The following is a 13,564-nucleotide window of genomic DNA, read 5'->3' as shown; positions in this document are numbered from 1 at the left end:
ACAGTAGTCTAAAGGAAGGTAGTTGCCCAGGGGAAACTTTTTCCTATGCCCGACTATTTTTCAACTGCTTACTCTAGTATTTCATATTTAGGGCTTCATTAATATATTGGCAGGTTTAATTTAAAGATGTCTCTTGAGCAGCACACAGCTTTCCAGTCCCTTTCACTTCCTGGTTTCTGGCAGGGCGGGCACTCCTTTATTAGGTATTGTGCTCATGTTGCGTTTTTTGCCACAATTTTGCGTGTTTTTTGGGTGCAGTTTTGTTCCCAAAACTGCATGCATTTATTTCCCCAGCATACTCTGAGATTTCATTTTTGCTGTGCGCATGTTGCAGCTTTTTTTTTGACATGCTGCAAGATGCAGCATGTCAATACTCTCTGCGTTTTTGCCAGCGTTTTTTTTAGCCCTTCCAGTCAATAGATTTGACTTAAAAAATGCACTGGGCAAAGTCGCTGAAAAAAAAAAAAAAAAAAAAGTTAAATGCGGCAAAAAACACATGCTGAGGGGCCATTTTTTTGGAACCAAAAACGTGTATCTTTGTGCGCACACTGCATCTTTGTGGTCACCAGATAACCTTAATCACAGTTCTAGTGAGACGCACACTTGTAGTACTAGAACTGTAAGGCAATGTGCCCACGGGACTCTGTACCTGCAGATATATCCGCAGGTTTGTACGCAGGTTTCCCGCAGCAGCTCCCCGGAATCCGTAGCTATACATAGCTGCTGGATTCCAGCAAAATATCTGTGCAAAACCTGCGGACATTCATGCGACTTACCTGCGGAAGTCCCGGCATCTATCTCCATAGTAGAGGGCTGAGATTTCCGCAGGTACTGTATATCCGCAGGAATAATTGACATGCAGTTATGTGCAGCTGCGGGACATCCGCAGCATGTTCCGCAGCCGCACATACCGCACCATGGACACAGACACTCCCCATGTCCCCTAGGATAACATGGGGAGTGTCTGTACTTGCTGAATCCTGCGGAGTTATCTAGAAAATCCAGATAAATCCGCAGATTTTCGGCGGTTATATCCACAGGTGCGAGCTCCCATGGGCACATAGCCTAAGGCCTCACTTACATGAGCGTATAAATCGGAATGCAATGTGAAAAAAAAAAAAAAAATTGCACTAGGACCAAAGTTATTCAATGAGGCAGCTCAAATCTGCAATTTTTTTTTCTCATCCGAATTCGGGGTGAGAAAAAAATTGCAGCATGGTGCGAATGCATGCGTAAATTAGACGAAATTTGCCAATGCAAGTCTATAGGTGTAAGAAAAAGAAAAAAAAAAAAAAAAAACGGATGCAATATGTTCCATCCGTATGCCGTCCGATTTTTACGGACACATTACTATTCTGTAACATAGAACACTGTAAATGGGCATGTAATTAATTGTAGAATAATAGTTGCTGAGAAAAAAAAAACCCTATTGCGCATGGATGGCATATCCTATAGGTCATATGAATGCTAGGTGAAAAAAAAAAATTGCACACTTTCATAACACTCACATGACATGAAATACCGAACGGATATTAATTGTCCAACTTTTCTGGATGAAAATCAGACCGATCTTTAGTACGCTTATGTGACCCCCCAACATCAGGCTTTTTTTGCAATTTTTAGGCTTCTTTTTTGTTCCTTGCCGGTGTGTCAGGTTTGAAAAAAAAGACGTTTTTGTTTTTTTTTAAATAAATATATGATTAAAAAGTTTTATCAAAGCCAATCATCAGAACATATGTGTGGGTTACATGCATTTTTGCAGCAAAAACGTACCAAGAACCAATGTTTTTTACCAGCGGATTTTTTGCATCGAATGCAACTCTATGGAAAAACATGCACATAAAAGTCAGCACACCCGGAAGAAAAACTGACATGCTGCTGAGTTGAAATAGGCGGGCTGGAGATGTCTAAAAATCTCATCACTTAGGTGGAAAAGTAAGAAGCTGTGTTTTTGACACAGTGAAAATATGCAAAGTCAAAAATTCATTGTGGGGAAAAAAAAAAAAAAAAGTCTAAAACTTATTACAAATGTATCAGTGGTTTGTTCTGGAGTCTACACTGTCCATGTATTTATGCAAAGATATAACTAAGCATTTGAACCAGCACAGTGCTCCAGACAGTGAGAGCCATGATTAGGAGTTTGGCTGTAAAAGCTGATGATGGTGGGGGGAGATGGTGATTTTGAACATTTTATAATAAGAGATCGTTGGGAACTGTGAGAGAAGGGGAGGGATATCAGCAGATAACTTCTATACAGTAATCAATAGGTTGGAGAGAGCTAACTGGTATATTAGGAGTTAACCCCTCTCCTAGAATGTAACTACTAAGCACTCTCGGCCAAAGTCTGTCAAGGTACTCGTGGACAAACTCAATGGAAAACAGCTGTACACTATAATAGATAAAAAGTTCTCACAGCAGGAAAATGACAGCAAATAAAAAATTAAGTCAATTACAAAACTTGTATATTTTCATGCTATCTAACTAAATAAAGCACTTTAATAACTTGAGAATGCCCCTTTAATGCAAAATACAATATGAATTATATCATATAAAGCAATTGAAGACTTTGAGCATTATCAGTGAACATTTTCAATTCACCAGAGGTATTACAATTGGAAGTAGCTGGTACAAAATAAATGATGAAAAAAGTTAATCCAAATTTTACTTTAATTTTGGGAAAAAAACATTTTGCATCCATCACCGTCCTTTCCTTTATATGCATTAGATTTAATTACCTAATATTCTCAATGGAATGGAACAAAGTGTTTTAATGATACACAAACGACCAAAAATAGTAACAATCTTTATTTATGGAGAGCAAATAATTTTCATTATAACCTTAAATGATGTGAAGCAATAACGAAAAAAGAAAAAGAAGAATGTACAAAATGAAAACACATCATAAGGCACATTTCACATACGCAATAAAATCCATTGGAAAGAAATGTACATTAGCTCTCAAGTTCACTGGAGACTACAGTGCAAGAAGACGTATCCCTGCCATGTCTGGTAAAACACCTACTGATAAAGAGCCAGAATGTCACCCAAGAGGGCAGCAGATGAAACAGATCAGGTATTGCTATATTGCAAATCCAAATATTAATGCTCCGCTTTCCATTCTGTAGCTTCCAAGGGGGCAGAGGTCATTTTATTTCTTCACAATCATACTTGAAATCCTGCAGTACTTCACCGATTGCTACCATGGTTTTAATTATCCTAGGGAAACGAATTAGAACTATAAATAAAATACATCTGTCTTACATTACTCACAGTATAGAAGTTTAGGTAGTGTTTATGAAACACCCAGAAAAGAGGCTGCGCTCCTTGTTTAGAACTGAAGTGCTTTCAAGGTGTCGTCCTGATGATATATATCTGTCACACTACCAGTGGAAAAAAATATTATTCTTTTATGTGACTTTCATCTCATTTATGCCAATAGCCATAATTAAGCTATCGTAGGCATAACAAACTAATGTGCAATGGCAATCGTCCCATACAGAAACCAATATATGCCAAAAAAAATGTCTCCCGAGTACAGCAATGATAAAGAGTGATATGCTATAAAATCAGAGCATCAGAACAGTGTCCTTCCATTTCATGTACATTTACAATATGACATGAAATTGTTTACAAGTTAACGTCTAGTTAGGAAATGGCCTATCGCCTTTTTTGGAAAGAGAATTGAGAAAATAGCAGACAATGCAGTCATGAGCACGATGAACTCCAATCTTTGACTATGAAAGAACACAGTGATATGTCAGACACTTTCCTAGTCAGCTGAAGGCCATCCAACAGGTTAGGTTAGGCCATGAACTCGATGGACTTAAATCTACCTTCAACTTTAAAGACTATGAAACTACTTTACGGTATGAGCACACAGTTTGGGTTTTTTTTTATGTTTTTTTGGGGGCAAATCCTCTCCAAAACAATCATATTATTGTAACCATCCAATTATACAATCATATGTCTCCTAAGACATGACCAACACACCCCTCTCCTCCACTGCTTTAGAGAAATATGGAAACAATGTAAGGGGTTGTTTTTTTAGTATTTAAAACAGATTTTTCAAAGACTTATCTGAATGTAGTTTTTTGGTAGTTTCTAAACATTTACTTATAAAAAGTACAAATTAAAAATGCACCTACTTGTGTTTCGAAAGATGAACCTCCTCTTGATGGGCCTCATCATTTGGGTGGTCCTGTGCATTCTGCTTAGCTAGCTGTAATCTTGCAGTCTGGCAAAACAGAAAGCATTATGGAACAGCTTACAAGAAATAACTAAGATCACATAGCAAGATCAAGTACCAGTTCTAATTTCGTCTTCTCCAGCTCCTGGATCTTTTCTAAGTGTTCAGAAAGATCTGGTCGATCGTGCAGTTCCCTGAAGCGATCCTTCATCTGGATAAGCTCTTTGCTGATGCCGTTGAAAGCCTGTGTAATCTCATGAACCAACTGCCGGTATCGGATAAAGTCATAGTGCGGGCCAGATTTCAGATAAGCCTGATGTCCCCTGAAATGAAAACAGATGAAGGTTATTAGAAGTTAAAATATATATTACAAAATTTGCTGAACTCTCTTTTTGAACTCAGTTTTTTTGACTGTACACTTGACTGATATATTGACAGTTATGAGATGTTTCGAAGGAACAGGGAAATGACGACAATGTAATGCAATTCTCTTCTGAATTTTATGAAGGACCATAATACAGTATTTCATGTAAAAAAAAAAAAAAAAAACAACAGGGAATTGCATAAGAGTCAACACCGCAGGCATGACAAAGAATCTGACATTTCACGGTTCCCCAATAGCGCTAGATGTGTGGTCAAACATGGAAACGACTACTACAAGAACACAGTCAGTATTAGATTAGAGCTTCATGGAGCAAGATGGTATTCACTACTCACAAAAACTTAAGGATATTTGGCTTTCAGGTGAAATTTCATGATGATCATAAAATGCACTCTAACCTTTTCTGGTGACCTTCTCTAAACTATTTAATGCACATGTCCAACTGTTCAATGCTTTAGTACTTGTTGCACAACTTGCGGTTCTCTAACAAAGAGCTTGATAGCAAAATTCAAAAAAGAGGTGTTTTATCCACGAATTGCACAATAAATTTCAGGATTGAAATAGAATAGGAATTTAAACAGTCCTCCTCCTCATGCTGTTCACACTGACATCAGACCAAAACACCACCTAACAATTGATCAACAGTACCTTGCCATTATGAGGCTTCAAGCAGGATGCTCTCAGACGGAAGTGGCCACTTAGCTTAGAGTGTTATCACACTGGTTGCAGTGTGGTACTTAGAGTGTTATCAGCTGGTTACAACAGAGATACAGAGAGACAGGAAGAGTCACAGAAGTGGATGTCCTTTGGCCACATCCAACACTGATGACAGATACATTGTGAACAATACACTTTGGAATAGAATGATAAATGCCACAAAACTGCATGCACATTTAAGAGAGGTTATAGGCACCCAACTGTCACATCAGACCTTTCCAAACCACTTACATGACTACGGTCTGTGTGCTAGACGCCCTACAAGGATACCTGACCACACTACCAGGCACAGGCGTAATCGTCTTGCATGGGCCAGAGAGCATCTCTGCTGGACGATGGACCAGTGGGCCTCAGTGCTTTTCACGCTGAGCAGAACTGATGGCCACCAACAACGTTGGAGACATCATTGAGAGCACTATGCATCAGCCACTGTTGTCAACAGATGAACTCCAGCTGTCAGAGCCAGGGGTGGTGCCTGTACTGCCTTTGGCTGTTTAATCTACTAAATACTACAATAAATAGTTATCGCAGTATTTAGTAGGCTAGGAGAGGGACCCCCAACACAGCAACCTGAGGGCGTCAAATAATGACATCCGGGTGTGCAAGCTATGGTGGCCAGTCAGACCATGCTAAGAACGCCTTTTAGGCCATGTTCCATCGGTGTAAAACAGACAGTTGTAATGCACTGCAATGCATTACACCATTGATCAGCTAATAAAAGATAAAGTCCCACAGAGGGACTAAGTAATAAAGTTACAAAAAAAAAAAATTTAAAACATAAAACAAAAAAAAAATAAAAAAAATGTATACCAATAACTACATCCTGCATATGTAAAAACAAAATTTTATAAAAATTTAGTATCACCCCATCGAAAACAACCTGATCTACATAATGGTCACTATTTAACCACTTCAGTAAACACCATAAAAGTGTCAAAAAATATGCTTTTTCATCATGCTGCCGGAAAAAATTGCAATGAAAAGGTCAAATGTAAAAATAATAAATAAAACAAAATAATAAAAAAAATAATATAGCTGAAAATATCATCTTGCCCCACAAAAAAACAAGCCAACAGAGTTGAATAAGAAAAAAAAGCTATAGCTCTCACAATATAGTGATGCAAAAACAATTACTTTGTTCTCTAAAACTGTTTTTATTGTGTAAACAAAGCAAAACAAAAAATAAATTATATGAATGTGGTATTGCTGTAATTTTATAAACATGAAGAATAAAGCTGTCATTACTTTTACCACATGGTGAACAATGTAAAGAAAACCCCAAAAAACTAAAATTTCTGCTGAATTGCTGGTTTTTGTTTAATATGCGCCCAAAAAGTCAAAATGGAAAGTGATCAAAAAAAATGTTATGTGCCCAAAAATGGTGCCAAAGAAAAACCTTATTCTGCAAAAACCAACCCTTACATGACTGTCAGCTGAAATATACAAATTTTAGCTCTCAAAATATGGTGTGGCAACATTTTTTTTTTCTTAACTTGCTTTTTTTGAGTTATAGTAGCACCCCCCCCCCAAAAAAAAAAAAAAAAAAATAAATCCAGTATCACTATAACCGCACCAACCCAAACAAAGCTGTCTAATACCTTATACATATACATATATATATATACATATATATATATATATATACATATATATATATATATATATATATATATAAACAATTCTTGTCCTGCTTTTGCTTTGGATCCGTTTTGCCTCCCAAAAGATTGCAGTAAGGCAAGGCTCATATTTAATTATGCGCTTTGAGCTGAGCACTTACTGTAATCTGTAAAATATGTGATTCAGAGGGAACCCCCGATGGAAGATTCCCTATGATGAGGCAGAGATAAAGACACTGGACACCATTTGTCCTATGATCCAGCAATCTGTGTCTTTATAAGCATTCATAAAAGCTTGGTCAGACACAGTTTTGTGCACCTTTGAAAAGATGGATAAAACGCTAAAACAGAGGCCAAGTCCAGAGTAATTCTGCTGCCAGATTACAGTGAATTCACTACTCAGGGGTTTCATCTGAATAATGTAATTCAGAGAGTTAGATGAAAACCCCGATGTAAGTGCTCATTGTAGAGCACAAAATAAATGTGATGCAAAATTTTATGTAAAATGTTCTTAATAAAAGCTTCAGCTCAATCCACACAAAAAAATAAATAAATAAATAAATAAATAAAAAAAATCCCTAATAGGGTCTATCAACTGTCAATGTAAATATAGGGGGTTTGCAAGTTAATGGTAGCACAAAGCTATGGAAAGTCAAAATGGCTCCCCTACAAAAAGAAATCCAGCAAAATCTGTGCTCCCAAATACATTTGAAAGCACTGATGAGAGGCAGCGCAGCACTGCTTCTCATCACGGTCCGCTGTCTGCTCCGACAGTTCAGTAATGCGGTGACGTCACTACTGTGCCGATATGTCCAGAGCAGACACTGGGCAAACTAGGACCAGCGGCAAGGATCAGGGAGAGGTAAGTATGTATTTACTAAACGATGGGGAGGTGGGGGCATACAGAGAGATGTGTGGTGGGGGGCCTGTAGAGCCCTATGTGGGGGGCCTGTAGAGCCCTATGTGGCGGGGGGCTGCTATTTCCAATGCAGTAGTGGTGATGAGAGGTCCATGCTGGGGCAGAATACTGACAACCAATGAGTGTGCAGAGGGTGGGCAGAAGGCAAGTCTGGACAGTGAGGCCAAGCGGTACCAGCTCTGACTTTGGGGTTTGGCATAGAAAAATGCCATGTTTGGTAGAGCTGCAGGTAAACAAAGTGGCTGTAGAGAATAAAGAGATAATTCAAGAGGATAATTAAATAAGGCAGCTAGAGCTGACATCTGGACCTCAAGGGTGCTAACTGAGAGGCCCTATTCTAACCCCTTCTGAAGGAACCGACAGGATGGTTGAAATGGGAGGGAGACCTTCCGGACTTGCCCCTAAGGATGACAAACTTTCTCCAAGTCCTGCCATAGATCTTGGTTAGAATTGGTTTTATGCATTGCATAAGAGTGGCTACCCGACAATTGGAGAATCCTCTAAAAGTAACCTTTCAACAGCCAAGCTGTCAGATGTAACCTACCCGTAAGGGGGGGTTAAGAGTTGGTCCCTGAGTGAGAAGGTCCAAGAGTTCTGGGAGAACCCATGGCCTGGAGATAGACCTCCTCCTCATCCAAAAAAATCAAGGCCTCTTTGGTTAAAAGGGGGCTATTAAGATTACCATCGCTCTGTCCTCCCAAAATTTCTTCAGAACTACTGGGATAAGGGCGATAGGAGGAAAAGCATACGCAAGGCTGAAGTCCCACCTGATCAGTAGTGCGTCTACCGCATGAGACAGTTCCCTTGGAATCAGGGAAGAGAACCGGGGGACTTTCCTATTCTGGCTGGTCGCAAAAAGAACCATTACTGGCATGCCCCACATCTCCGTTATCTGTATATAAAAAAAAAAAAAAAAACACGATTTAGGAGCCACTTTCCCTGGCGCAGCCTGCTGTTGCTGAGAAAATCTGCTGTGCTAGTCTCCTTCCCACTGATATGTACTGCTGCCAGTGACTGTAGAGCATTCTCAGCCAGCTCTAAGAGTCTGCTTGTTATCTCAATGAAGGATCTGGGCCGCATTCTCCCTTGGCGATCGAGGTACACTATCGTCGCTCAATTGGCCGAGAAGACTCTTACGTGATGACCAGCCAGGGAGGGCAGGAACTGGCAAAGTGCTTTCTCTACTGCCAGTAAGCGTGACTCTCTCTTCCACACCACGTTCGCTGAATTACCTGACCTTAACAATGAGCTCCCCAACCTTGCTGACTGGCGGCAGTGGTAAGGACTCTGGAGACTTGGTACACCCAAGGCACGCCTCTTTGTAAGTTCTCTGGGACCAGCCATTGCAGGGAGCTGATCATCTGGGGCTTGAGTACAATGAGAGAGACGTCCCCCTTGGCTTGACTGATTCGTTAAGATGTCTGACTGAAGGACTTGGGTATGTGCCCGAGCTCAAAGTACCGCCGGGATGGTGGAAGTAAGGGATCCCAGGAGGGACATTGCTTTTCTGAGCGACAGCCATGGATTTCTTTCCTGCCCATACTGCCTGGACATGGAGATCACTCACTTTGGATTCTGGAAGGCGACTCTCCTGAGTTCCCGAATCCAGAATGAGACCCAGGAAAAGCTGGATCTTTGTTGGGACCAACCTTGATTTTTCCCAGTTGATGAGCCATCCCCGAGTCGCTAGAGAGGTACAAACTCCCTGCAGAAGCTGTTGGCAGTGGAGAGCAGATGCACCGACAATCAAGAAGTCATCCAGATATGGGATGAAAAGAATTTCTTGTTGTCTTCAATAAGCTGAAACCGCAGCTATTTTTTTTGTAAAAATTCTTGGTGCCACTATGAGACCAAACGGGAGGGCTGCATACTGAAAGTGATTGATTTTTCCATCCACATATAGGGCTACTCTGAGGAATCTTTGGAACTTGGCATGTATTGGGACATAATAGGCATCCTTCAAATCCACTACCACCATGTGGCAGTCTGGAAATAGAGGTTTCATTGTGGACTTCATTGACTCGATCTTGAAGCTTTATATGGCGAAAGGCCGCTTTACACGCAGCGACATCGCTAATGAGATATCGCTGGGGTTACGGAATTCGTGACGCACATCCGGCCTCGTTAGCGACGTTGTTGCGTGTGACTCCTACGAGCGACCGCTAACTATCAAAAATACTCACCTAATCGTTGATCGTTGACACGTTGTTCCTTTCCCAAATATCGTTGCTGGTGCTGGACGCAGGTTGTTCATCATTCCTGAGGCAGCACACATTGCTACGTGTGACACTCCGGGAACGACGAACAGCGTTCCTGCGTCCTCCGGTAACGAGGTGGGTGTGTAGTTAATGCGGCTGGTCTCCGCCCCTCCGCTTCTATTGGCGGGCTGCTGTGTGACGTCGCTGTGACGGCGCACGAACCCCCCCCCAAAAAGGGTTGTTTGCCACCCACAGCGACGTCGCTAAAAAGGTAAGTGCGTTTTACGCGTCCTAGCGATATTGTTCACCACGGGCAGCTATTTGCCCGTGACGAACAAACGATGGGGGCGGGTGCTTTTGCTAGCGATGTTGAATAAAAGCCCGCTTCCTTCTCCTGGGCTGGGGCTTTTAACAGTACCTTTTTTTGGACTAGATTCTGAATGTTTTTCTCCAAGGCCAGCTGTTCCCTTGGGGGCGATGTTGGATGCGTTATCACAAAGTTTCAGGGAGGCAATGTCAGAAACATAAGGCTGAGACCAGATGTTATAAAGGTCTAGGATCCATCTGATGGAGGAAATAATTTCCCAAGACGGAAGGAAACAAGAAAGCCTCCCCCCGACCTTGGCGGAGGAGTCACTTAGAGGATCTTTTGCCATCCTTAGAGGAACCCTTAAAACATAAATCCTTTCACCTGTTTTCTTCTGTCAGATCAGTTTCCCCGATCCCCATTTGAAGCCCTTTGGTTAAAATTTATTTATTCGAAAGGACCTCTTAGAGGACCAAAAGGGCGTGCCAGAAAACCCCTTTTTTCTTATCTCCTGCTTTTTCCAAAATGTCATCCAGAACCGACCCAAACAGATACTCTCCCTGACACGGGATGGTACAAAGTTTTGATTGAGTCTGAATATCCCTTGGGCAACATTGAAGCCAGATCGCTCGTCTGGCAGCGTTAGATAATGCTGAGGACTTAACTACCAGAATAGCCGCTTCTGCCAAAAATGCTGCAGCTCCACGCAACAAGGGAAGGGATGAAAAAATAGACTGCCTAGGGGATCCTTCTTTCAGCTTATCCTCCAGTTGATCAATCCAAACCGCCAGGGACTGGGCTGTGCGGGTTGATGCAATGGCTGGTCTGAGAGCTCCGGCAAAAGATTCCCAAGTACTCTTAAGGAATTCATCTGCTTTTCTATCCAGAGGATCCTTTAAAAGGATCCCATATCCTCAAAATGGGAGAAAGAATTTCTTGGACGCCCTAACAATACCGACAAAGTTTGGGAGCCTTGTCCCGGAAGGAACAGGTTGCATCCTCAAAAGGGTACTTACGTTTAAAAGTCAACAGGGTGGAAATTCTTTTATCCGACTTCTTCCATTTTGTAAAAATGAGAGACTTCATCCTATTAATGACTGGAAAAGCACAGCGCTTTTTCCAGTCTAGTCCACTAAACATGCGGTCCTGAGCTGTTTTTTTCGACCCTTTCTTCCTGGATGCCCATAATGGATAGCACTGACCTTACCAATTCTCCGTGTTTTCAACTGGGAAGCAATGACAGCCACCAGAGTCGCGATCAGAGGTGGAAGGAGAACCCAAGTCAGAAGAGTCACACTCACTCCTCTTCAGACTTATCAGACTCCTCATAAAACAGGAGAAGCAGGTGCACCCTTATTGCTCAGGGATTCCTTGATCTCTACCCTAATCAAGGATCTTAGGTCAGTAACAAACTTCAGGGTCTCCTCTGAGAGGGTCTGTCGTATGCAGTCCTGACAAAGCTTTTTAGCACATGTACTGGCCAGTTCTTAGTTACAGACAGCACATTCCCTATGCCTGGTTTTTGAACTGCCCTTCTTCGGTCTATCTTGAACCTGAAAGAAAAGACAGAAAAAAGGTGGCTCTTTACCAGTGAACTTTCATGGAGATCACTCACCCCAAGACGTAAACAGGCGGTACTGGGCTACAAGGAGGAACAACATCAGCTGATGACTCTCCCCTGAAAGGCTTCCTGGATCTACTAGATTTCAGGTTTCGCTGACTGGACCGGTTGTCCCTTTTCCCAGAGTGCCGACCACTCGAAGTAATAGCATGGCTGTCTAGACTTTGGCGAGGTGCATTTTTCTTTTTTGGTGTGACAACCTGTGGCCGTGGTGACCGCACTAGCGGCGGTGACTGCTGCTCTTCATCCATTTTGCTGGAGGGCAAGGCTAAACGATAGTGAGCAAGCTAGTTATCAGCTCCCTGTTTAAAAAGCCCTTCGGAATTCTCAGCCCGTGTAACTTCCGAGAAGTGACGTCAATACGCCGGTTGCAGTGATTCTCATTAACAGAGAAGATGCCGCACATGCGCAGACGGTCTCCTCCATTCCAAGATGGCGCCGCCTGCATGCCACCACAGGCCCCAGACTCCCAGCACTTACCGGGTGGCCCGCCAGTACCGACCCGGGGAACCAACTCGGAAACCGGAGCACAAGAGGGGGTACTAAAACCCTGAAACGAGGTCTAGAAACTACTGGACTGAGTTAATTAACTGATTGCGGTCTGGACTTTAGGTCCTTTCCCACCCAAAGTCCCGACTGAAGACAACAGCCCAACGAGGGGGATAGAAAGCCACCGCTCAGGCAGAGATATCCCACAGGCCAGCGCCTGCGGGCAAAGGGCTCCTCTGACATACACAAGCTGGGGAGCGGACTCCTGTATTGTAAGTTCAGGTAGTCCATCAACACTTAAAAAGGTGCAGGAGAAAGGCAGAGACCACCAACCGGGTGGGGGACCAGACTGCAGCCGGCTGGGGGCACCAACCACCATCACCTTGGTTTACCAGAGACTTTCATGTTTCTCTAATCGTGAGTACACCAGTGCCCTCCGGCCGCCCATCTCCCTGCACCGCCAAACACCCCCAACGGGTCCCGGGGCAACCATCCCTGCCCACAAAGGGATTAACAACTTGCTGCATAACATCTCACCCGGGTGCCCCATAACTGCAGCGGTGGTGTCCACCTTCACCACATCCCGTGGGTGGCGTCACGAAGCTAACCACAGCTCCGGCCGTAAACCTACATCCCCCAAAACGCAAGCCCCTTTCAGATCGGAGTGACTACAGGGCCCCCGGGTCCGGAGACCACCAGCGAGCCCGGATCAGAGCGGCTCGGTTGCAGCCGAGCCCGGGGCGGTACATACAAACAGTAGTTTGCCACCACATATGGGGTTTCGGTGTACCCAGGAGAAATTGCACCACAAATTGTATGGTCAATTTTCAATGGTTACCCATGTGAAAATTAAATATAGTGATTGTGTAGTTTATGATCAGTGTCAGCTGACTTCTGGAAGTCACAGAAGTCCTGATAATAAAGGAAATACATCAGTTCTGTATCCTCGCTACATCAAGCACAGTGGGTGGTGAGGAGAACTGTGCAAGAAAAATTAACAAGGGCATTTAGCAAATGCAACCCCCTTTTCTCAAAAATACTGAGATCGTATTTCACTTATAAAGATATAATATGCTCTAACATTATGAAATCACTTCATTAAATAAATCCCTTTAGGAGAAAGCAGATA

The 13,564-nt window shown here is 42.6% G+C and overlaps 1 protein-coding gene across 1 annotated transcript in view; it reads right to left on the bottom strand.

Annotated features, from left to right (window-relative positions):
- Positions 1-2,790: 2,790 nt before the first annotated feature.
- REX1BD (required for excision 1-B domain containing) overlaps positions 2,791-13,564 on the bottom strand; it is a 44,953-nt gene continuing 34,179 nt past the window's right edge. Inside the window, exons 3-5 of the mRNA XM_075337859.1 lie at positions 4,305-4,509; positions 4,146-4,234; positions 2,791-3,216 (exon numbers count right to left, since the gene is read on the bottom strand). Of these exons, the coding sequence (XP_075193974.1) occupies positions 3,144-3,216; positions 4,146-4,234; positions 4,305-4,509 (367 nt within the window). The 3' untranslated portion in view covers positions 2,791-3,143. The remainder of the gene's footprint in view (positions 3,217-4,145; positions 4,235-4,304; positions 4,510-13,564) is intronic.

Source organism: Anomaloglossus baeobatrachus, chromosome 1 (genome assembly GCF_048569485.1).
Source record: "Anomaloglossus baeobatrachus isolate aAnoBae1 chromosome 1, aAnoBae1.hap1, whole genome shotgun sequence".
NCBI lineage: Eukaryota > Metazoa > Chordata > Amphibia > Anura > Aromobatidae > Anomaloglossus > Anomaloglossus baeobatrachus.
This window is presented reverse-complemented; position numbering and strand designations above follow the sequence as displayed.